This window comes from Gopherus flavomarginatus, chromosome 4, assembly GCF_025201925.1.
Source record: "Gopherus flavomarginatus isolate rGopFla2 chromosome 4, rGopFla2.mat.asm, whole genome shotgun sequence".
NCBI lineage: Eukaryota > Metazoa > Chordata > Testudines > Testudinidae > Gopherus > Gopherus flavomarginatus.
This window is the reverse complement of record NC_066620.1, coordinates 171,839,304-171,862,565: the sequence shown is the minus strand read 5'-3', so window position 1 is coordinate 171,862,565 and position 23,262 is coordinate 171,839,304. Positions and strand designations below refer to the sequence as shown.

General features: G+C 43.6%; 1 protein-coding gene and 1 long non-coding RNA gene across 2 annotated transcripts in view; both read left to right on the top strand.

Annotated features, from left to right (window-relative positions):
* The window catches only part of LRRC1 (leucine rich repeat containing 1), a 150,773-nt gene that overhangs the window by 95,462 nt on the left and 32,049 nt on the right, over positions 1-23,262 (top strand). The window contains exon 5 of the mRNA XM_050950799.1: positions 22,177-22,233. Within this exon, the coding sequence (XP_050806756.1) occupies positions 22,177-22,233 (57 nt within the window). The remainder of the gene's footprint in view (positions 1-22,176; positions 22,234-23,262) is intronic.
* On the top strand, positions 5,285-7,277 carry LOC127049815 (uncharacterized). The gene is made up of 3 exons (XR_007774072.1): positions 5,285-6,347; positions 6,378-6,525; positions 7,180-7,277. It is a non-coding gene; the product is annotated as an uncharacterized LOC127049815 (long non-coding RNA).

Here is a 23,262-nt window from a genome sequence, read left to right as displayed (position 1 = left end):
GCAAGTCTACAGCTTGTGACATGAAGGGGTAAATTGTAACTTTGGCCTTTGGGTTGATGAATTTGGGGTCAACGAAGGATTGGTGGATAGCTGACACTTGTGCCCCCGTGTCTCTCCACGCAGTAACCTTCTTTCCGCCCACTCTCAAATTTTCCCTTCGCTCCAAGGGTATTTGAGAGGCATCCGGGCCTGGGGATCTTTGGTGTGATGGTGGTGTAATGAATTGCACTCGCATGGTGTTCTTGGGACAGTTGGCCTTGATATGTCCCAGTTCATTACACTTAAAGCATCTTCCATCTGATGGGTTACTGGGCCGAGGTGAGTTACTGGAGACTGGTGAGGTTGAAGGGTAGGGTATCTGTGGCTTTACTTGGGTGGTATGTGGGGTCTTTGGCTGTCCTCGGTTGCAGGGTTTATGGTCTGTGTGCCCCCTGGGGTAATCGTTCCCCTTGACAGTAGCTTTCTTGCTTTCTGCCAGTTCCATCCATTTGGCTCCAATCTCCCCCGCCTCAGCGATATCTTTGGGATTTCCATCTTGTATGTACCGTGTGATGTCTTCAGGAACACCATCCAAGAACTGCTCCATTTGTATGAGGAGGTTTAGTTCTTCCAAGGTTTGAATGTTGTTTCCTGTTATCCAGGCCTCATAGTTTTTTGCAATGTAGTAGGCGTGTTTGGGAAATGACACCTCGGGTTTCCACTTTTGGGTTCTGAAGCGCCGACGGGCATGATCTGGGGTTATCCCCATTCGGTATCTGGCCTTGGTTTGAAAAAGTTTATAGTCATTCATTTGCAGCTTAGGCATTTCAGCTGCCACCTCTGCTAAAGGTCCACTGAGCTGTGACCTCAATTCTACCATGTACTGGTCTTCGGGGATGTTGTACCTAAGACAGGCTCTTTCAAAATTTTCCAAGAAGGCCTCGGTGTCATCACCTGCCTTGTAGGTGGGAAATTTCCTGTGCTGTGGAGCAATAATTGGCGCCGGGTTGTTAGGGTTGGCTGGCACATGCAACCCAGCTTTTGCCATCTCCAGTTCATGTTTTCTCTGTTTTTCCTTCTCTTCATTCTCTTTTTGGTGTTTTTCCATTTCTTTTTGGTGTTTTTCCATTTCTTTTTGGTGTTTTTCCATGTCTCGGCGGTGGGCCGCCTCTTCTTCTGCTTGTTTCCTTCGGTAGGCCAACTCTTCTTCTTCTAGTTTTCTTTTGTGTGCTGCCTCTTGGGCTGCCTGTTCTCTTTGGAAGGCTGCCAGTTTCATGCTTTCTTCCTTTTCTTTCATCTCCATCTGTCGCCTGTGTTCAGCTTCTTTGATTTGTTCTTCGGCCACAATTTTTGCCTTAGAAGTCATGATTCCTGTTTTCTTGTGTTGGGGTGCCCTCCGGTGTTTATCTTCTGAACTGCAGGTTCTCTGTTGCCTCCTGAAGTCTGCCTAGCAACAGTGTTTTTTTTCCTTTTCTCTCTCTAGCTAATGTTCAATGAAGGGAAACCAGAAAAACCACTTTATTTGCATGCATATAAGTGCTGGTAGTTGCCTCCTAATGGGAGGGCTATTGCATGACAAAAGACCCTTAACAGTTTGGTAATGGCTTCTTGCTTAACATGCAAGCCACAAACTGCCAGAGAGATCAGAAAAAAAAAATCTCTCTGGTTCCCTTTTAAAACCAACTGCTTCTCTCTCTGCTAAAAAGCCCTTAGCAGAGAAAAGAAAAATATAATATTCCTACTGGCTTCTGGATTCTGTCTATATCCCACCGCTGCTACTCATATCATAACCTTAGTCCCAGATTTGGACCTTAGCGTCCAAAATATGGGGGTTAGCATGAAAACCTCCAAGCTTAGTTACCAGCTTGGACCTGGTACTTGCTGCCACCACCCAAAAAATTAGAGTGTTTTGGGGCACTCTGGTCCCCCTGAAAAACCTTCCCTGGGGACCCCAAGACCCAAATCCCTTGAGTCTCACAACAAAGGGAAATAATCCTTTTCCCCTTCCCCCCTCCAGGTGCTCCTGAAGAGATACACAGACACAAGCTCTGTGAAACTACACAGAGGGACTCCCCCTCTCTGTTTCCAATCCTGGAAACAAATAGTACTTTCCTATTCCCCCAGAGGGAATGCAAAATCAGGCTAGCAAATCCAACACACAGATCTCCCCGATTTCTTCCTCCCACCAATTCCCTGGTGAGTACAGACTCAATTTCCCTGAAGTAAAGAAAAACTCCAACAGGTCTTAAAAGAAAGCTTTATATAAAAAGAAAGAAAAATACATACAAATGTGCTCTCTGTATTAAGATGATACAACACAGGGTCAATTGCTTAAAAGAATATTGAATAAACAGCCTTATTCAAAAAGAATACAAATCAAAGCCCTCCAGCACTTATATTCATGCAAATACCAAAGAAAAGAAAACCATAGAACTTACTATCTGATCTTTTTGTCCTTACACTTAGAAACAGAAGACTAGAAAGTAGAAAGTACTTCTCCAAAGCTCAGAGAAAGCAGGCAGGCAGACAAAAGACTTAGACACTCAATTTCCTCCACCCAAAGTTGAAAAAATCCGGTTTCCTGATTGGTCCTCTGGTCAGGTGCTTCAGGTGAAAGAGACATTAACCCTAAGCTATCTGTTTATGACAGGAGTATTGTGGATTCATGATAAACTTAGATGTATGGTGTCAGGGACTCAATCATAGGCATGGACTGAGGATGAATTCTATAAGTAAAAGGTCTCATGGCAAAGAATGTTAACCTCAGATGCAGATGGTCATAAGGGAAAAGTAGTGTGTCAGAAACAATAACCTAGTTTTTAGTGAAGCCTGTTGGGAATGCTGTGCACAGAGACTTAATGAATCAGAGTTCACATGAGCCTTATTCAGTAATTCCTGTTCTCTTCTGCATCTCACTTGATATCACGTTTGTTCACAGAGGTCAAGGTCCCATTGTCTCTTTTCCACTCCCTGAATTGGTGAATACAGATAATCAGAAATTTTTTTCCCCAAAAGGGTCCACCCTTAGTGAGCTAGGCAAAGAAATCCTTATGTCAGATCAGCAAGGAGTCCTGTGGCACCTTATAGACTAACAGACGTATTGACACATGAACGTTTGTGAGTGAATACCCACTTCGTCGGATGCATGTAGTGGAAATTTCCAGAGGCAGGTATAAATATCCAAGCAAGAGTGAGTCAGGCTAGAGAGAACGAGGTTAGTTCAATCAGGGAGGATGAGGCCCTCTTCTAGCAGTTGAGGTGTGAACACCAAGGGAGGAAAAACTGCTTTTGTAGTTGGCTAGCCATTCACAGTCTTTGTTTAATCCTGAAACCCATTACATGCATCCGATGAAGTGTGTATTTACCCACGAAAGCTTATTCTCCAATACGTCTTAGTCTATAAGGTGCCACAGGACTCTTTGCTGCTTTTACAGATCCAGACTAACACAGCTACCCCTCTGATACTTATGACAGAGGTTAGCTGGAATTAGTGGAGGGGGCTCTTCCCAATTCTATCCAGAAAAATAGGCCCTAGGATGAAAGGATAGTATCCACTGGTTGGAACACAGTGATTTGAGGTCTCAGTGTACTCTTCTTCCCATTGATACCAGACTTGTTCTGGTCGTGACAATCTCTATCTGATGGATTTCCATAAGTAGAGTAGAACAGTATGGTAAAGTAAAATATAAAGTTCTCAGCGTGGTTGAGAAAAAAGGAGTTTTGTACAAGCCTTGACACTGAATGCTTCCGTAGAGCAGCTTCCCTGGTTCCAACCCAAGACTATAGAGCAACAACCTAGAAAGCTCATTCAGGTCCTTCCAGCACTTTACACTATTGAAGCCCTGTACGAGGTTTTATTATATTCACTATTCCCATTAAAGTAGATTTCCTCATAACTATAATCTCCAATCAGGTAAGTTTAGGAAAACAGAATGGAATGATCATGTTTGTGAAAGTTGTTTTGAGTGGAGAGGATGTCATGGGTGGGGCATTCACCTGCTGCTAGTGACTGAGAGGTCTGATTCTGCCCCAAAACTGCAAGCAGGCTGAAGTAGTTACTGTAACAGATCTGTGGACCTTACTATTCAAAGAAAGAAAACATTCAGATGAGCACAGATATATTTTTCCTCTTGTTACAAGTAACACTTTTTTATGACTACTAGAATTGAAAGATTAGTGGGGATAAGGATTTGTCTCTATTAACAAGTCTTGTGTACTTAAAATATTCCACAAGACATAACTATTGAAAAACTTGTATATAGACGTGCTTTCCAGAGGAGATGGAAAGCTAAATATCCTTTGATATCACGTCAGAAAGACGAAGTCACAAAACAATTTTGATTTTTAGAATTACTTTGTAACTTGTACGCTTAAAATGGCCATAATCTTGGGTCAAGTTGTGTTAATATCTGTGGACTGAAAGACTTTACAGGGGCAATGGAAAGGTCTCAGAAATGCATACCAAATGTTAGTCTTATTACTTTTCACTGCTGGCTTCATGAACAGATCTGTGGCTAAAAAATTTTGTATACAGCAGATTGATGAAAGATGGGAAAGAGTGCACTTTTTTTACTGACATAAACTTGCAGTTTGAGACATCTGATGGCTTCACATGGAATAAAAGTAGTTCTATATGTTGTATGGAACAAAGCAGAAGAAGAGTTCAGTTAATGGACTGTACCTTAAAATGCAAACATGTTAAAGTGCAGTGTTACAGAAGCAACAAATGAGATAGTGAGGCTTAACTCATAGTGATATAGAAAGTGGAATATTTATTACTTGTACTGCTAGATATACTCAGTTAATGCTATGGGCTCTCTGTCTGTCCTTGTTTGCTAAACTCCAATAAGTTTAGCTTTAGAAATCTTTGCACTTTTGATTAGGTGAGGCTGTGTGTATTGCAGACTTCTCTCCATTAAATAGCAAAACTGAATGTTCATGAATTTGAAAGTGTTTACACTGTATTTCATGATCACTGTTATAGCAATTTAAAACTTTTAATGAATACAGTGACCTCTGATTTTAGATCTATCAACTTGTGTGTAAGTCAAATGTTTGTCTTGTGTTAACTTAGTATTAAAAGTTCCATATTTAAATAAAATACTGAATTTTGTTGAGCTATTCTGTTAATGGAGGAGGCAGTGGAAAAGCAAACTGGAAAATAGACTGAATGGAATAGCTTTTGAAAATAGATGAAACTCTTACCTCATCTTATAAATTATCTTAGCATTTACCCCTATTTCAGTAATATTCCTGAGTAAACAGTAGGAAATCCAAAATCTCATACGTTGATTCATATATTTTTAAGCACCCTAATTCTTCTTCCCAGCAATGCTTTTGAAGATTCCACAGTGGAGTCCAGTAGCTCTGAGTATCTTTGTTGGGTCCCATCCACTGCTGAAGTTGGTCATGCTCTCTCTTAAAATGTGTTTGTATATAAAATTAGATTATAGGTTAGACTCAGCAGCTCTTTTCATCAGGGTCCAGTAATCTTTGGAATGGGGAGAAATTCATGGGAGGGGAAGATTACTGGACGGTTGTACCTAAAGATTGGGAGAGCCAAGGCCAAGCTGAGAAGGGTGGAATCTGATCCTTGTCTAAATCTGAATAGTCAAGAGTGACTGAGGGCTTGGCTACACTGGAGAGTTGCAGCGTTGGTGGTGGGTTTACAGTGCTGCAACTTACTCACCGTCCACACTTGCAAGGCACATACAGCACTGCTCTCCCTGGCTGCAGCGCTGGCTGTACTCCTGCTCTGGCTGAGATATAACAATTGCAGCGCTGGTGATGCAGCGCTGCTCCTCTAGTATGGCCACCAAAAGCGCTGTAATTTGGCCTCCAGAGATATTCGGAGGTATCTCAGAATGCCTGTTCAGCCATTCTGCTCATCAATTCGCACTCTGCTGCCCTGGCCTCAGGTGACCCGCCCTTTAAATGCCCCAGGAATTTTAAAAATCCCCTTCCTGTTTGCTCAGCCAGATGTGGAGTGCAATCAGTGAATCTTTCCAGGTGACCATGCCTCCACGCGCCAAACGAGCCCCAGTATGGAGCAATGGCGAGTTGCTGGATCTCATCAGTGTTTGGGATGAGGAAGCTGTGCAGTCACAGCTGCGCTCTAGCCGTAGGAATTACGATACCTACGGGCCGATATCAAGGGCCATGCTGGAAAGGGGCCATGACCGGGATGCGGTGCAGTGCAGGGTTAAAGGGAAGGAGCTGCGGAGTGCCTATTGCAAAGCCCACGAGGGAAACCGCCATTCCGGCGCTGCCTTCACGACCTGCCGTTTTTACAAGGAGCTGGACACGATACTTGGGGGTGACCCCACTGCCAATCCGACGACCACGATGGACACTTCAGAGTAGGGGGGGTACACTGAAGGAGAGGAGGGGGGAAACAGGAAACTGAGACTGAGGGTACTGGGGTGGGGGGAGACACCCCGGAGTCCCAGGAAGCATGCAGCCAGGAGCTCTTCTCAAGCCAGGAGGAAGGTAGCCAGTCGCAGCAGCCGGTACTTGGTGAAGGAAAAGCAGAGGAGCGGGTTCCCGGTAAGCGGCTTTTATTTTCAGGATGGAACTGTTTCGGGAGAGGAGGAGGGGTTAGGGCTGCATGCATGCATGCATGCCTAGATGTGGAATAGCCCATTGATGTGGTCTAGCAAGTTGCGGTAATCGGCCTGGTAATCTCTCCAAAAGTTTCAGTCAGAGCGTGGGCAATGCGCTTGCGCAAGTTTATAGGGAGAGCCACTGTGATCCTTGTCCCAGTCAGGCTAACACGTCCTCGCCACTGTGCCACGAGGGATGGGGGGGACCATTGCTGCACACAGGCAAGCTGCATAGGGGCCAGGGTGGAATCCGCATTGCTGTAGAAGACCCTCCCGCTCTTCCCAGGTGACCCCCAGCAGCGAGCTATCTTCCAGGATTAACTCCTGTGGAAAATGTTGGGAGGCTGTTCAGTGTAGATGCCCTCTGCAGCTGTTTGCTTTCCCCAACGCACAGAAACCCCTGCACATCCCTGAAGCAATCAGTCCCCCTTACTCACCATTTCATGGATCCTGTGGGTTATGTGCGCTCTGTTTGGTATGGGAAAAGTATGCTAAAGTGTAGACTGTAAACTCCTTCACTGTATGGGAATAACTGTCTGGGTGAGATTATAAACAATGCTGCCTCTGTTAACTGTTGCCATTTTTGCCTTTCGAAAAGTGTCCTTGACTACTCGACTGCCCGTATCATCGACTGCTCAGAGGCTACAAAACCTCTGGAAGAAGCCGCGAAAAAGCAAAGAAGACATGATGAAAGCAGTTATGGATAACTCTGCCAGAGAGAGAGAAAAACTGCAGGACTGGAGGAAAAAACTGCAGGACTGGAGGGAAAGGGAAAGCAGGATCCGCCAGAGAAATGCAGCAGCTAAGAAGAAAAGCACAAAGCAGCTGATAAGCATCCTGGCGCGCCAAGCGGACTCTATCCAGTCACTCGTAGCCATGCAGGCAGAGCACTACCGTGCCGGCCCCACCCCTGTCCCAAAGCTCTTTCCCTTGTGCCCCAATGTCAGCTCCAAACCCCCTTCCCCAGCATCCAAGTTCTTACCACCACCAGCTGCCCCCAACACCTGTACGTTTACCAACCAGCCCTGAGAACTACTACCCTTACCATCTGCATTCAACCCCCATCACCATGCAGTATAGGCATCCTGAAGTGCAGCAGTCATTGCACAGCACTCCAGACAGGACATATTCAAACCTGTGACTGTACAGTTCACCACCCCACCCCCCTGCCCTTTTAGGTTCCCAAAATGTTGTGTCTGTCAAGAAAGTTAGTTATTTTCTTTTCAATAAATGAATTCTTGGCTTTGAAAACACTCTTTATTATTGCAGAAGGTGAAAAATACCCTAGCCCAGGAAAGAAACAGGCACTGCACATCATTTTAGGAAAAACAGATTCCTACTAACATTGTAACCACTGCACTTCACTCCCGTGCAAGGCACCAAACATTACTGTTGGTTTTCAGCCTCAAATTCCTCCTTCAAGGCATCCCTAATCCTTGTAGCCCTGTGCTGGGCCTCTCTAGTAGCCCTGCTCTCTGGCTGTGCAAATTCAGCCTCCAGGCGTTGAACCTCGGAGGTCCATTCCTGACTGAATGTTTCACCCTTCCCTTCGCAAATATTATGGAAGGTACAGCATGCGGATATAACCACAGGGATGCTGCTTTCCCCCAAGTCTAGCTTCCCGTACAGAGATCTCCAGCGCCCTTTCAAACGGCCAAAAGCACACTCCACAGTCATTCGGCACCGGCTCAGCCTGTAGTTGAACCAGTCCTTGCTCCTGTCAAGCTTCCCTGTATACGGTTTCATGAGCCAAGGCATTAACAAGTAAGCGGGGTCTTCAAGGATCACAATGGGCATTTCAACGTCCCCTACTGTGATTTTCCGGTCTGGGAAAAAAGTCCCTGCCTGCAGCTTCCTGAACAGGCCAGTGTTCTGAGAGATGCGTGCATCATGCACCTTTACAGGCCAGCCTGTGTTAATGTCAATGAAACGCCCACGGTGATCCACGAGTGCCTGGAGAACCATAGAGAAATACCACTTCCGATTAACGTACTCAGATGCTAGGTGGGGTGGTGCTAGAATAGGAATATGCGTCCCATCTATTGCCCCTCCACAGTTAGGGAAAGCTATTTGTGCTAAGCCATCCACAATATCCTGCACGTTCCCCAGAGTCACGGTTCTTCTTAGCAGGATGCGATTAACGGCCCTGTAAACTTGCATCAACACGATTCCAATGGTCGACTTTCCCACTTCAAACTGGTTCGCGACCGATCGGTAGCTGTCTGGAGTTACCAGCTTCCAGATTGCAATAGCCACCTGCTTCTCCACTGGCAGGGCAGCTCTCAATCTCGTGTCCTTGCGCCGCAGGGTGGGGGCGAGCTCAGTGCACAGTCCCATGAAAGTGGCTTTTCTCATCTGAAAGTTCTGCAGCCACTGCTTGTCATCCCAGACTTCCATGATGATGTGATCCCACCACTCAGTGCTTGTTTCCCAAGCCCAAAAGCGGCGTTCCACGGTGCTGAGCATTTCCGTGAATGCCGCAAGCAATTTAGTGTCATACACGTCAGGCGACTCGATATCATCGTCGGACTCCTCACTGTCACTTTGGAGCTGAAGGAATAGCTCAACTGCCAAACGTGATATGCTGATGAGTCTCGCCAGCACATTCCTCAGCAGCTCGGGCTCCATTTCCCACAGAAATTGCGCTGCACAGAAACCGTTGGAAGAGTCAGAATGGCGCCAAACGTGGATGGAAAAACAGTGACTGCTGGGATGTGAAGCGATGCATCACGGGGCGTTGGGATAGGAAGCGGAATGACCCGCACCCTTCCGTCCCCTTCCCACAACCCACGGCTCCAAAATGGGACGAGGTGCCCTGTGGGATAGCTGCCAATAATACATCACTCCCAACACCACTGCAAATGTGGCCACACTGCAGTGCTGGTAGCTGTCAATGTGGCCACACTGCAGCGCTTTCCCTACACAGCTGTACGAAGACAGCTGTAACTCCCAGCCCTGTACAGCTGCAAGTGTAGCCATACCCTCAACATTCAGACCAGTTTGTGTATTGCTAATTAAAATATTTTGGCTAAATTAGTCTTCTAAAGAATCTGCATTAAATGGCCAAGCTTCACTGACTGATGCGATATCTGAGCCATTACCGGGGAATTACAGACCAGTCATCTTAACTTCTATACCTGGAAAGATAATGGAGCAAATAATCAATCAATTTGCAAACATCTAGAAAAGATAAGGTGATAAGTAACAGCATGGACTTGTCAAGAACAAATCATGTCAAGCTACCTGTTTAGTGTTCTTTTGACTGGGTAACAAGCCTTGTGTATAGAGGGGAAGTGGTAGACATGGTATATCTTTAGTAAAGTTTTTGATACTGTCTCCCGTGACCTTCTCATAAACAAACTAGGGAAATGCAACCTAGACAGAGCTACTATACGGTGGGTGCAAAACTGGTAAGAAAACTATTCCCAGAGAGTCGTTATCAGTGCTTAACAGCACTGGTCTACGCTATGGGGTTAGGTCGAATTTAGCCATGTTAGGTCGATTTTAATATGAATGTGTCCTCACAACCAACCCCATTCCATCGACTTAAAGGGCTCTTAAAATCGACTTCTGTACTCCCTGGCAAGGGGAGTAGCGCTAAAATCGACCTTGCTGCGTCGAATTTGGGGTAGTGTGGATGCAAATCGACGGTATTGGCCTCCGGGAGCTATCCCAGAGTGCTCTGTTGTTACTGCTATGGACAGCACTTTAAACTCTGATGCACTAACCAGGTACACAGGAAAAGCCCCAGAAACTTTTGCATTTCATTTCCTGTTTGGTCAGCGTGACCAACTCAGGGTATAGCTACACTTGAAACTTCAAAGTGCTGCTGCGGCAGCGCTTTGAAGTGCGAGTGTGGTCGCAGCGCCAGCTCTCTCCCAGCGCTACATGTACTCCACATCCTGATGAGGTTTAGCTTGCAGCGCTGTTTACACTGGCGCTTTACAGCACTGTATCTTGCAGCACTTGGGGGTGTTTTTTTTCACATCCCTGAGCGAGAAAGTTGCAGCGCTGTAAAGCGCCAGTGTAGCCAAGGCTTCAGTAGCACTTAGCAGCACAGGTAACCACGCAGTCCCCCCAGAATTGTAGAGCATAGAATGTTTCTACGCTCCCCCCATCATCTCTGCCTCTGAGGTTATCACACATTAGAAGGTGAGAAAAATGCACTTGTGATGACATGTTTTCCAAGCTCATGCAGTCCACCTGCACTGATAGGGCACATCTTAATTCAGTGGCAGAGACCAGGAAAGAATTGAGTGAGTGCGAAGAGCGGAGGCAGGACACAAAGTTGAGGCTAATGGGGGAGCAAACGGACATGATGAAGTGTCTATTGGAGCTGCAGGGAATCCAGCAAGAGCACAGACCCCTGCTGCATCCACTATATAACCATCTACCCTCCTCCCCATGTTCCATAGCCTCCTCAGCCAGATGCCCAACAACACGGGGGGGGAGGGGAAGCTCTGAGCACCCAGCCACTCTGCTCCAGAGGATGGCCAAAGCAACAGAAGGCTGTTATGTACATTGGCCAAACCAGACAGTCTCTATGCAAAAGAATAAATGGACACACATCTAACAACAGGAATCATAACATTAAAAAACCACTAGGAGAACACTTCAACCTCTCTGGTCACTCAGTAACCGACTTTAAAGGTGGCAATTTTGCAACAGAAAAGCTTCAAAAACAGACTCCAATGAGAAACTGCTGAACTTGAATTAATATGCAAACTAGATACCATCAATTTAGGCTTGAATAGAAACAGGGAATGGCTGAGCCATTACACACATTGAATCTATTTCCCCATGTTAAGTATCCTTACACCTGAAATGGGCCATCTTGATTATCACTACAATTTTTTTTCTCCTGCTGATAGTAGCTCATCTTAATTAGCCTCTTAGGGTTGGTAGGGCAACTCCCACCTTTTTATGTTCTGTGGGTGTGTGTGTATCCTTACTATATGTTTCATTCTATGCATCCGGTGAAGTGGGCTGTAGCCCACAAAAGCTTGTGCTGAAATAAATTTCTCTCTAAAGTGCCACAAGTATTCCTGTTCTTTTTGCGGATACAGACTAACATGGCTGCTACTCTGAAACCTTTTAAAGTATGTAGCTCATGCATCAGAAAGTAACAAGTGTGATTGAGAAGTGAGATCAAGTTACCTGACAAAAATTTAAAAAAAAAACACACAAAAATGGTGGCTCTCACTCTTAATTTGTGCTTCCTGCTTTCACATTCTCTTACTACACCTCTACCCTGATATAATGCGACCTGATATAACATGAATTCGGATATAACATGGTAAAGCAGCGCTCTGGGGGGCGGGGCTGCGCACTCCAGTGGATCAAAGCAATTTCCGTATAACGCAGTTTCACCTATAAAATTAAGATTCTTTTGGCTCCCGAGGATAGTGTTATATCGGGGTAGAGATGTAATGTCATTATTGGCACACTGTCTTATTTGACAGTTGTCAGAAATTAACCTGTAACAAAGGATATTTTCCAGACATTAGTTAGGAAAGTGATATGGCAGAACACAAATTTTCCAATACATTCCAAGAATGTATTGAGGACAAACTTTTTGTTCCAGCAAGTGGGGGAAGTATCCAGGGGGACAGCAATTTTAACTTGATTCTGACCAACAGGGAGGAGTTGTTAGCAAATGTGAAGATTGGAAGACCGTTTGGGTGAAAGTGATCATGAAACGATAGATTTCGTGATTATAAGGAAATGAAAGAATGAAAGCAGCAGAATAAGGACAATGGATTCAAAAAGGCAGACTTTGACAAATTCAGAAAACTCATAGGTAAGGTCCCTGGAAGAAAAACTAAGAGGGGGAAAAAAGAGTTCAAGAGAGCTGGCGGTTTATAAAAGAGACAGTTTACAGTTGTGCCTTTAATACTATCTTGAGGTGAAGGAAAGATAGGAAAAACAGTTAAGAGGCCAATATGACTCCATCAGGAGCTCTTTAATTACCTGAAAATCAAAAAGGAATCCTACAAAAAGGGGAAAAATGATGAATGGCTACAGAATAGAACAAAAATATAATGCATGTAGGGACAAAATCAGAAAAAACTAAGGCACAAAATTGAGTTCCATCTAGCAAAGGACATGAAAGAGAATAAATAAAATCAGGAGCAAGAAAAAGATGAGGCAAAGTGTAGGTCCTCTACTTAGCAATAACTGATGCCATAAAGAAGGCTCTTTATAAAGAAGGCTCAGATGTTTAATATCTATTTTGCTTCTATCTTCACTAAAGAAGTTAATGGTGACCATATATTTAACACAATTAATATTAACAACAGGGGGAAAGGAACACAAGCCAAAACAGGGAAAGAACAGGTTAAAGAATATTTAAATACGTTGAATATATTTGTCTGCAGTGCCTGCCTGATGTAATTCATCCTAGAGAATTTAAGGAACTAGCTGAAACAGTCTTAAAATATTAGCAATTATTTTTGTGGACTCATGGAGGACTGGAGAAGGGTGACCTTACTATATGTTTCATTCTATGCATCTTTAAAAAGTGAAACAAACAGGATCTGTGGAGCTATAGACCAATCAGCATAACTTCGTTACCTGGAAAGGTACTGGAACAAATTATTAATTATTTTGTAAACATCTAGAGGTTAATAGGTTTATATAGAATAGCCAGCATGGATTTGTCTAGAACAAAACATGCCAACCCAACACAGTTTCCTTCTTTGAGAGGGTTACTGGCCTAGTGGATTGCGGGGAAGAGTAGACATGATACATCCTGATTTTAGTAAGGCTTTTGGTACAGTCCCACATGACATTCTCATAAGCAAAGTAGGGAAATGTGGTTTAGATGAAATTTCTGTAAGGTAGATGCACAACTGGTTAAAAGAGCATATTCAAAATAATAATCAATGGTTCACTCTCAAACTAGGAACATGTATCTAGTAGGGTCCCACATGGGTCAGTTCTGGGTCTGGTATTAATCAGTATTTTCATTAATGACTTGGGTAATGGAGTGAAGATTGTACTTATAAAATCTATGGATGACACCAGGCTGGGAGGGGTTGCAAGCACTTTGAAGAACAGGATTAGAATTCAAAACGACTGTGACAAATTGGAGAACTGGTCTGAATTCAACAGGATGAAATTCAATAAAGGTAAAGTACTATGTCTAGGAAGGACAAATCAGATGCACAACTACAAAATGGGGAATAACTGGCTAGGTGGTAGTATTGCTGAAAGGGATCTGAGGATTATGTTGGATCACAAGTTTGAATATGGGTTAACAATGTAATGCAGTTGCAAAAAAGGCTACTATTCTGGAATGTATTAACAGGAGTATTGTAGGTAAGATGAGGGAGATAATTATCCCACTCTATTTAGCAGTGTTGATTGAGATTGTCCCCTATTCTGGGCACCACACTTCAGGATTTTGTCCAAAAAAGTGAGAAAATTGGAGAAAGTCCAGCCGAAAGTAACAAAAATGATAAAAGGTGGAAAACCTGAACTCTGAGGGAAGTTTAAAAAAACAAACATGGAAATGTAGTCTTGAGAAAAGATTGGGGGTAGGGGGGACTTGATAAGCCTTCATATATGTTATGGGGTGTTAAAATAGGACAGTGATCACTTGTTCTCCATGTCCACTGAAGGTAGTACAAGAAGTAGTGGGCTTAATGTGCAGCAAGGAGATTTATATTAGATATTAGGAAGAAATGGTAGTTAAGCACAAATAGGCTTCCAAGGAAAGCTGTGGAGTCCCCACTGTGACTGGTTTTCCCCAGGGTACCACCTGGAACTAGGGTACCACTGAGACCCCTTGACCCACTAGCCTGGGCTCCCTTTTGTGCTGTACTGCTATGACAAGCAAATCCTTCTCTCTAGCCTGCACTTTCACCAGCATACATAAAGATAGGGACATACCCAGCTGCAGTTACATGCAGGCAGGCTTTTAACCGGCCCCTGCCTGGGAAGGCTTCAGCTAGGGAATATCCCAGCTCCTTAAGCATGCACTCCCTCTGGAGTGTAAACCCAAAATTATACCGTCTTGCACTGCACAGGGAACTGTACAGCCTAAGTGCCTAAAATTCACCCCCTCCCTCAATGTGGAGAGGAATAGGCAACAGCTTTCTGCCCCTCAGTTATGATTTCCACGCACTGTTTTAGATCAAGCAAAAACAAACTTACTAACTACAAAAGATAGTTTTTAAGTGATTATAAGGGATAGCAAATGCAAACTCAGCTTAATATACTAAATAGATTGGATATGTATAGCAGATTCTCACCCTAAGTGATGATACTAACAGACTGCAGATTCTTAAGGGGCAAGCTGCACTTTGTTTACAGTTTGGAATCCCCAGATGTTCAATTCAAAGGCTAAAAATCCCTTTACCCTGGGTCCAGTACCTCCCCCAGTTCAGTCTTTGTTCCTCAGGTGTTTCCAGGAGTCGTCTTGGGTGGGGAGTCACTCCCCTGCCTTATATAACTTTTGCATATTGCAGGAACCCTTTGTTTGTTTTAAAGCTTGGATCCCATGCTAGTTAGTGGAAAAATACTGGCATCCCAGGTTGGAGTCCAGCACCAGGTGACCTGGTTACGTGTCCCTGTAGAGTCACAGCAGTCATCCCCCACTGACTGGAGCCTTCACAGGTAGGCTCACCAGGTGGGAGATAAGCTTCTCCGAAGGCCTATTGCTTCTTCCTAATGGCTCATTAACATGAACGGGCCCTTCCCAGCCAGCCATGTAGACTGAGAGCATTTTGCCTAGTGAGTGTTGCCCAGTAATAGCTACATGTGAAAGATACATAGTCAATAATCATAACTTTAGATACAAAAATGATACTTGCATACAAATAGGATAATTATATTCAGCAAATTATAACCTTTCCTGTGACACCACAGATGTCTTATTGCATAAAGTACATCATAATTGTGGTATAATTATATCATACTAATATCACTATGAAGAATATGGGGTGCAGTGTCACATCCATCATTGGAAGTTTTTAAGAACAGGTCAGAATCACTTGTAAGGGATGTTCTAGGTGTACTTGGTCCTGCCACAGCAGAGGGGGCCAGACTTGATGACCTCTCAAGGTGCCTTCCATCCCTACATTTCTATGATTAATATTTACCAATCCTGGGATAATTTAGTTGGGATTGGTCCTGCTTTGAGCAGAGGTTTGGACTAGATGACTTCCTGAGGTCTCTTCCAACTCTAACCTTCTGTGATTCTAGAGCCTAGAATCTAGGCCATTTCCTGTCTTGTTCCCTCCCTTTCCCTCAAAAAATTATACATTGAACACTAAGAAAAGAAAATAGTGTTTAAATTGGATATATAAAGACAATCCCTACCCTCAGCCTATTTGGCCTCCAAAAAGAAAAAAAAATCCCCACAGATTATTAAAGTGATCTTTGAACATATTGGTTAGTAGATACACCAACTTCTCTAAAACTAATACCTTATTGAAACTGACCAGTGTAATTCTAGCTGCCTCACTTCGCGGTTTTTGTTTTGTTTTGTGTTTTAATAGCCACATGTATGTTTGGAAAGGTGGCAGAGCCTTTATTTTTCTTAACTTACAATGTTTATATTCATAATGGGGAAATCCTATTGTCTTCATTAGTAATCTTTGTAGATTTTGACCATCTTAAAGAATTATGTCCCTGCTACTATTGAATCCTATAGGATGCTTCCAAAAACCTATAGAATAGTGTTAAATTCTGTCGGCTTTACAACCTAGTTAAATTTTATAGGACTCTTCATTAAGAAGAGTAAAAAAAAAAGTAACTAATTTAGTCGTAGAATGAGTTTTACTTACACTTATGTTCATTGTTACGCATGTTGTAATACATATTTGCCCAATTGAAGGCCCTCAAAATGGGCACCTAATCAAAACCCTACTAAAAAAAAAATCTCTGCTTAAACATGGCTTTACGAAACAGTCTCCATGGAAAATGAAATTAATTTAAATTCTATATCATTTGCAGTATACTACATAATAGATATGAATCATCAATTCATTTTATGACCATTTAAAGTTCAATCTGAAATGCAGCTTTCCATAATTACATATGATGACATTAAGCACTAGTTGCAGCTGTAAATAAACATATAGTATTTGACCTTTTGAAGGAAAACCATGGTAGGAAAGTACATCAGTGGACATAACAGTATAATTTATGAGCTGTGTGGTCATAGAACTTCTATGAAATGCCTGGAATGGAATCCTTTAGAATGCTACTTTTAATTGATTTGTAAAGGAAATCTGGTTGCACCAAAAAGCAAAACTGCTAGGAGCGCAGTTCTTCAAACACTTCAGTAAATGCTGAGCAAGTGGCATTTACAAAATAAGGCTTTTAAGTAGTAACTGATCAGTACATGCAGGTGAATGAAGACAGACAAAGGGATAGATTTAAGTGACAGATTGTGGTTTTAATTTTAACACTGGGTTGAAGCACTATAGGCTTATCCATCCCAGACTCTCCTGTGCTAGGCATTTAACGGAGTCAAATGCAGAGTTACAAAGTTCCTATCCTATCACCAGTAGCTCATGTATACAATAGCATAATCATATTCAGCAAATCATAATCTTTCCATAGACACCTTACTTGACAAACTTTTTACAAGATTTGTTGCAGTTATAACAGTGGTAGCAACACTGTTCTACATGGTCATATTTTAATCAGATAATGTGGCACCCTCCTCAGCCTGCTTCTAGAACTCCAATCACTTCTGATTCTTTTGACCTCCTTTACCTCAAGGGCCTAAGGTACCAAAGAGGGAACTTAGTCTGTGAAGGCTTCAGATCTCCCCTTCTCCCAGAGGCCCAAGGTCTAACAGCAAAATCCTGGGTCTCTGTTACTTCTGGGAGCTGGCCCTTTTAGCCTTTATCCGCAAAGGCCTCTGGGGGCTCCACCTATGAGCTCCATCCCTAGTCCCACTATCTGGTACCTGTTTCCTGCCTAATCCAATCTAATGTCTTGAAGCCAGATGTCAGCTCTGGTGTCCAAAAAGTGCACTCCATCCATAAAAATCTCAAGCTGCTTGTTCCAAATGTCCCAGTGGGTGATCTCTGAGTCACCTGCAACTGGAAAGATTCTGGCAATCTCAAGTTCACATTCTTTGGGGCCCTACCTACCAGATTAGATCGACCGCTCCCTGCCAAACTCGTGTCATGAACCTTTCCGACTAAACCAATCTTACGTTTGGCCATGATGCTTAATTCATCCCACGTCCCCCTGAATCCTATCTCTCAAATTTATTCCCCTGCAAGATCCATGATTTTCACCAAGGTCAATATCCAGGACACTAGGTGATTGTAATTGGCCCATCAGTGAGTACCAGAGGAGGCATGAGCTGATCTCGCATGTCCCTCCTGCTGAACCAATGAATGCAGCAACACAGCTGCCGTTTTGCAGGCCCAGTGCATAATGGAGTGTCTGCAAATTTTGAGGTCAGCCTTATCTTTGCGTGCCCCAGTATACTATCCATAGGGTGAACGTAGGTCCAATTTCCAGCGGTCTATTGCCTGGACCCCCAGGAGTCAAACCGTTTAATGTTGCAGATGTCACTTCCCAAACTTGAAGGAATGTGTGCCAAAGTTTGCTGAGTTGAGATGTAAGTAAGCTCTAATGCCTTCGTTACCTCAGCAAACTTGTATCTGGTCAGGTAGCCACCATCCTTGTGCACAAAAAGTGGGTCTGGCTCCGGGTTTCATGTGTCTAGAAAGGCTTTGACAGCTTTTACAGACATACTAATTCAGCCAAGCATTCTCTTAGCTGTGTTGTGGCCCCTTTTCTTGTTTCATCAGTTTTGGAATGCCTCCGTTTCAAGGGCATCCATCATTCCTTGATTAAACAGCACATTTGCTCTCTGTAATGCAAGCCTGGACCTGCTGACTGTGACCCGGTCCACATTCTCTAACCATCGCTTGCCACTGTTTTATGTGGTTTGTATTTATTTGGTATTGAGGAATACCAAACTGAACACAATTGAGGGTCTACATTGTGATGCATGGAGGAGCCTTGAGAGTAGAATAAATGGTAGATAATCCTGCACTCTCCTTCAAGTGTCTTACGCACCACATCCAGGATGTGAATCTATCAGTCGGGCACTAGTAAATCAAAAAGGGGCCAGCTACCTACTTAGCTGCTACATCCACCTGAACCTTTTTTCCTGAACTATTTGCTCAAATCCTTTAACAGACTTCAAGTTTTCTACCCACACATGAAATCTTGCTACCTCATATGGGATTGTAAAACCTGGCCAAAATTCATTCCATATATAAGCCTCAACTATCTTGTTAGGATAACATAAGATGGTAGTAACACCTCTAAATAATTGGGGCTGGGGCTTTTACCAGAACTTCCCCTCCCTCCCACTGATCCTGTTGGAGTACTGTCCCCCTGCTAACAGCCTCTCTTTCTGACATATTGGGCATTTTCTTCGCCCCATAGCAAATGAGGGCACCGTGCTGACTTTCACATTTCTTATATCAGTGTTTGTATTTGCAGCAGGAACAAAAATGCACAACAGAACTTGGACCTGACATCTGTTTTTGAAGCTTGTGGTTTCGATACTGGTAATCCACTATCTGTATAAACATGCTGGCCTGCATGGCATGGTTGTTCTTACCCCATGGGAGATTTGGCTCTTCTGCTGCCTAAGTCTGAACTTCATTGTAACTTAACCATGCCTCACCCCCATTTGTGGCATGTGTTCTGGATATGACATCCAAATATTATGAAAATTGGGATGCTTGGCTCAGTTTGTTTTGCAGATTACACACGTGTGTGTGTGTGTATGTATGTATGTATGTATAGGCTGCAATCCAATTCTCTACTGTTCTAGCCATTTTGAGCTTGCCCGGTTTGTCGTCGTCTTTCCCTCCCTCCCTCCCTCCCCACCTGTTTCCTCAATCTGGCTTTCACTGAAGAGAAGGGTGAACATGCTCACATGCTCTCCTTTCCAGTTTTTTTCTATAATATCCTTTGACAAATGGGCCCCCAGGGGTTGATCAGTTTCTACATATGATCACTTGGCATCAATGCCTATGTCCCCTATGAGCCCCCCTGTAGAAAGGGGGGCGGGAGGGAGTGAAGCCTTGTTAGATGTATTGTCCCCTAGTGTTGGAGTGTTTCAGTTCACTATACCCTTTTGTAGGTGCCTGGCTCTGCCATGCAGGGATGTGCTGGGACAAGTTGTGCCCCTAGCCTTTTGGCAATGAGGTGCCAATGATTTTGCCAACTTGTTCCTTTCTGCATGGGGCTGGTTTCCTGCTGCCCTGGCCCTGAAGGCGGGACAGGTATACAGCTATCTCTGAGGTGTTGGAGGAAGGCTTGCTGCCAGCCCCCCCCACCTCTGTGAAGGGATTCTGCAAGTCCAACCCCTGCAGCACGAGGGTCTTAGCTGGACTAACTACAAGCTACTGCAGAGAGGGACTAACACGATTATGCTTTGACAATCGTCTTCCCCCAACTTTAGCTTCTATGTCTGAGCCCTGTGTTCCTAGAAGAAGGGACCCTGGGTCACACCCTCCAGCCACGAGCCATGCTTGTGGGAATCTACTTCTGCTGCAGGGTATAGGACCCCAGCAGGTATCTCGGCTTCAGTCCCCCTGCATCATTCTGTCCTCTTTTCCCACAAGCCAAGGTGTGGGTTCTGCCTTAGAGTTCCTTGCTGCTTGCAGCTGTGTACTGCCCAGTACTCCTCATCCAGGAAGAAGGGCCCCCAGCCCTGGTCCACTTCCCTATTAGAAATTGAGAGGCTGTTCCTTCCTGGGGGCTGGGTGTGACCTTGGGTCTCTATTCCCTCACAGCGCTGCACAAAGGAGTTGCTGCCCACCTCGTCTGTCACTGCTCTTAAAGGCTTCAGGATGCCTGGGCTACCCTGTCTTCTCAGGCTTGGCGGGACTTACTCCTGCCACGGGCTGCTGCTGCAACTTTTCTCCTCTCCCCCCAAAGAGATAGCCAGAGACTCTAGCTGTAGAGAATGTAACATACTCCTTGGTAATTTGTTGCAGTAGTTTCAGCAGTTCCCAAACTGTAGAGTGAGCTTCCCAAGGGAGGTGCGATAACATATCAAGGAAGGCATGAGCTGTATGTGGCTTTTTGAGCTCCGGCTGTCAGCTTCAGGCAGCTGGGGCTCGTGTACAAGGGCCGTGCACACCAAGGAGGTGGGGGATGGGATAAGGGGGACAGCTGCAGTCCCATTGCCTGGCCTTGGGCTCTCCTTTCCTGCCCTCCCTCACTACCTCACTGGGAGGTGGCAAAAGGACTCCAGCTGTCTGCCTTGGGGTGGCAGCAGCAGCGCAGAAGTGTGGGTGGCAATGGGCTGCTAAATTTGCTGTGAAAAGTGATATTTTCACATTGCCGCCCTTACTTCTGTGCTGCTGGTGTCGCAACGCTGCCTTCAGAGCTGGGCAGCAGTATATGTACTTGTGGGGCAGAAAGGCATGTAAGTGGCTACAGACACACATGACTGGGGGTGGGACGGCAAATAAGCTTGAGAACCACTGCAGTAGTTAAAATACTCTGTTTAAAAAGTTACTTTAGATTCTAAACTCGTACACAGTTAATCCTAGTCAAGGTACTAGCATCTTATCATTGTGGATACGTGATCCACCAGTTTCTTGTATTGATTCAGAAGAAAAACTTTTATTTGCAAATATTCTCACTGGTGGGTTTTTATACCAAGGTGCCCATTCACTTCATGTATCCTCATTCTAGTAATAAATTCTCCAATGTTGGATATAATCAATGTTAGAAATGTTTTAAATTTAGTTTTTGTTTGAATTCAGATTTGACTGAAGAATAGGACAGTGATTGCATTTCTTTTTGCAGTAGTAGCTACAAATACTTTATTTTTTTACCTCACTTTGTCCAAAAACAAAATTAAACCTTTAGCACTCAAGTAAGGCAGGGCATATTATGTTGTAGAGAACTGCTTTTTATTTGTAGATACAATATCTGGTTTTTATTTTTTCCTGGGATGCTAGAAGATTAAAACTGATTATAGCATTGGGATAATGTCTGACTCCTTGTATTCCGTTTAGTTATAAATAAAACTCTGGAAAATCTGAATGTTACTATGGTGATGTTAGTAAAAGCCTGGGTTATGGAGTAAACGAACGGCTTAGAAACATGCTGTCCCTTATGATAATGAGCATGCCATAGTTGCCAAGTTGTATATAGCCAGAGATTAGTTTAGTTGCTGCTGCTGTAACTTGTTGCAGCCCACATGTCAAAATCTAAAAGCCAATAAGTAAAATTACTTTCATATAATGACTGAAAAAACCTACATTCACTTTTTGGTAGCTTAATACCACTTTCACTTTGATAGAAAGGGTCGATGTGGGGTGTTACTTCCTGCATTGCTTGCTTCCTTTCTTGATTTGTTTTCTAACAAAAAAAAAGTCTAATTTTTAAAATTGCTCTCTTTAGTCTATTAGGCAATCATGTGAAATGGAGTGTGGGGAAATTTAAAAAAAAGAAATTATTGGGGGATGACTTCCATTGGAGATCACTGGAATACACCGTATAAAAACTTCCTTTTTCCTTAGTTACTGAAATTATTAAAGAAAATATCTTAAGATGGATTCAAAAATTACTATTTATCTTTTAGCCTTTTTAACCTGGCTTCCTTGGAACTAAGAGAGAATCTGCTGACATACTTACCTGAGTAAGTTCCATTGCATGTGTGTCTGTGGTCGTGTGTGCTTTAATATATGCCATCCCCCCCAAAAAAGAAAGAAAAAAAAAGGCTGAAGTTAATATTTTCTCTGGCCCTCATTTAATTTGTGGATGAATACAAGGTGTTTTCAGTCTCCTGCATAATGAATGAAGAGTTACGGGCTGTACCTCTCCCTTAATAAATAGCAAGTTGCTCAGGAACTTTGTTCATCACTGGTTAGTAACAGGAGTCCCAAGGTTGTGTGCAAATCAGTTTTACCTGTGGAATACTTCAGTGTAATAGAAATGTGCAGAATATACTGAATAGCTAAATACTCTAAACTAATGCCAAATTATTCAAGAGGTGGAAGCTGGAATCATTTCATGACCAATATTAATTATTACGCAAATGAAGGTCGATCTCATGTTCAAAACTTTTAACATTCACCATGTGAGCTGTATTAAATCTGTGTGGAGCTTTACATTTTTTTAGAAAAAGTGTAAATAAGCACTTACATGAGAGGTTGAGTAATTTAGAGAAACTTTGCAAACCTGGAAATGAAAGCCTCTGACATCCCCTGACAACATCTAATTAGAAACTCAACCTCACTCCCTACTCCTTTTGTGAAAGAAAGAAGGTCCTAGGATTTCTTTTGGGGTGCTGTTCTGCACCAGGTACAGGGAGTCATCTTTTTTTGTGTGTCTGCCCCTGCTTGGACATGTGACTGTTTTTGAACTCCTTACTCCCTTTTGGCTACTGGAAGAGGAAGATTTTTCCATTCTTTCTTCCCAGTACCCCAAAGTCTCCTCACTGCTGAGGAACTAAGGGAGTAAAGAGTCTCTTCTCTTGGCTTCCTGGCTGCTACTATCAGAGGATAGGTGTCTCTGATACTCTGCTCCTGTCTCATCCTCTTTAGTCTTCTTCTCTTGTGGATATATCCAGTAGTTCCCCAGTTGCTGCTGTTCGTAACTTTCATGAGCCTTAAAGGTGCTTCAAACGCCACAATGAACTGTAGAGTATGAATAGATAATTTTTCCA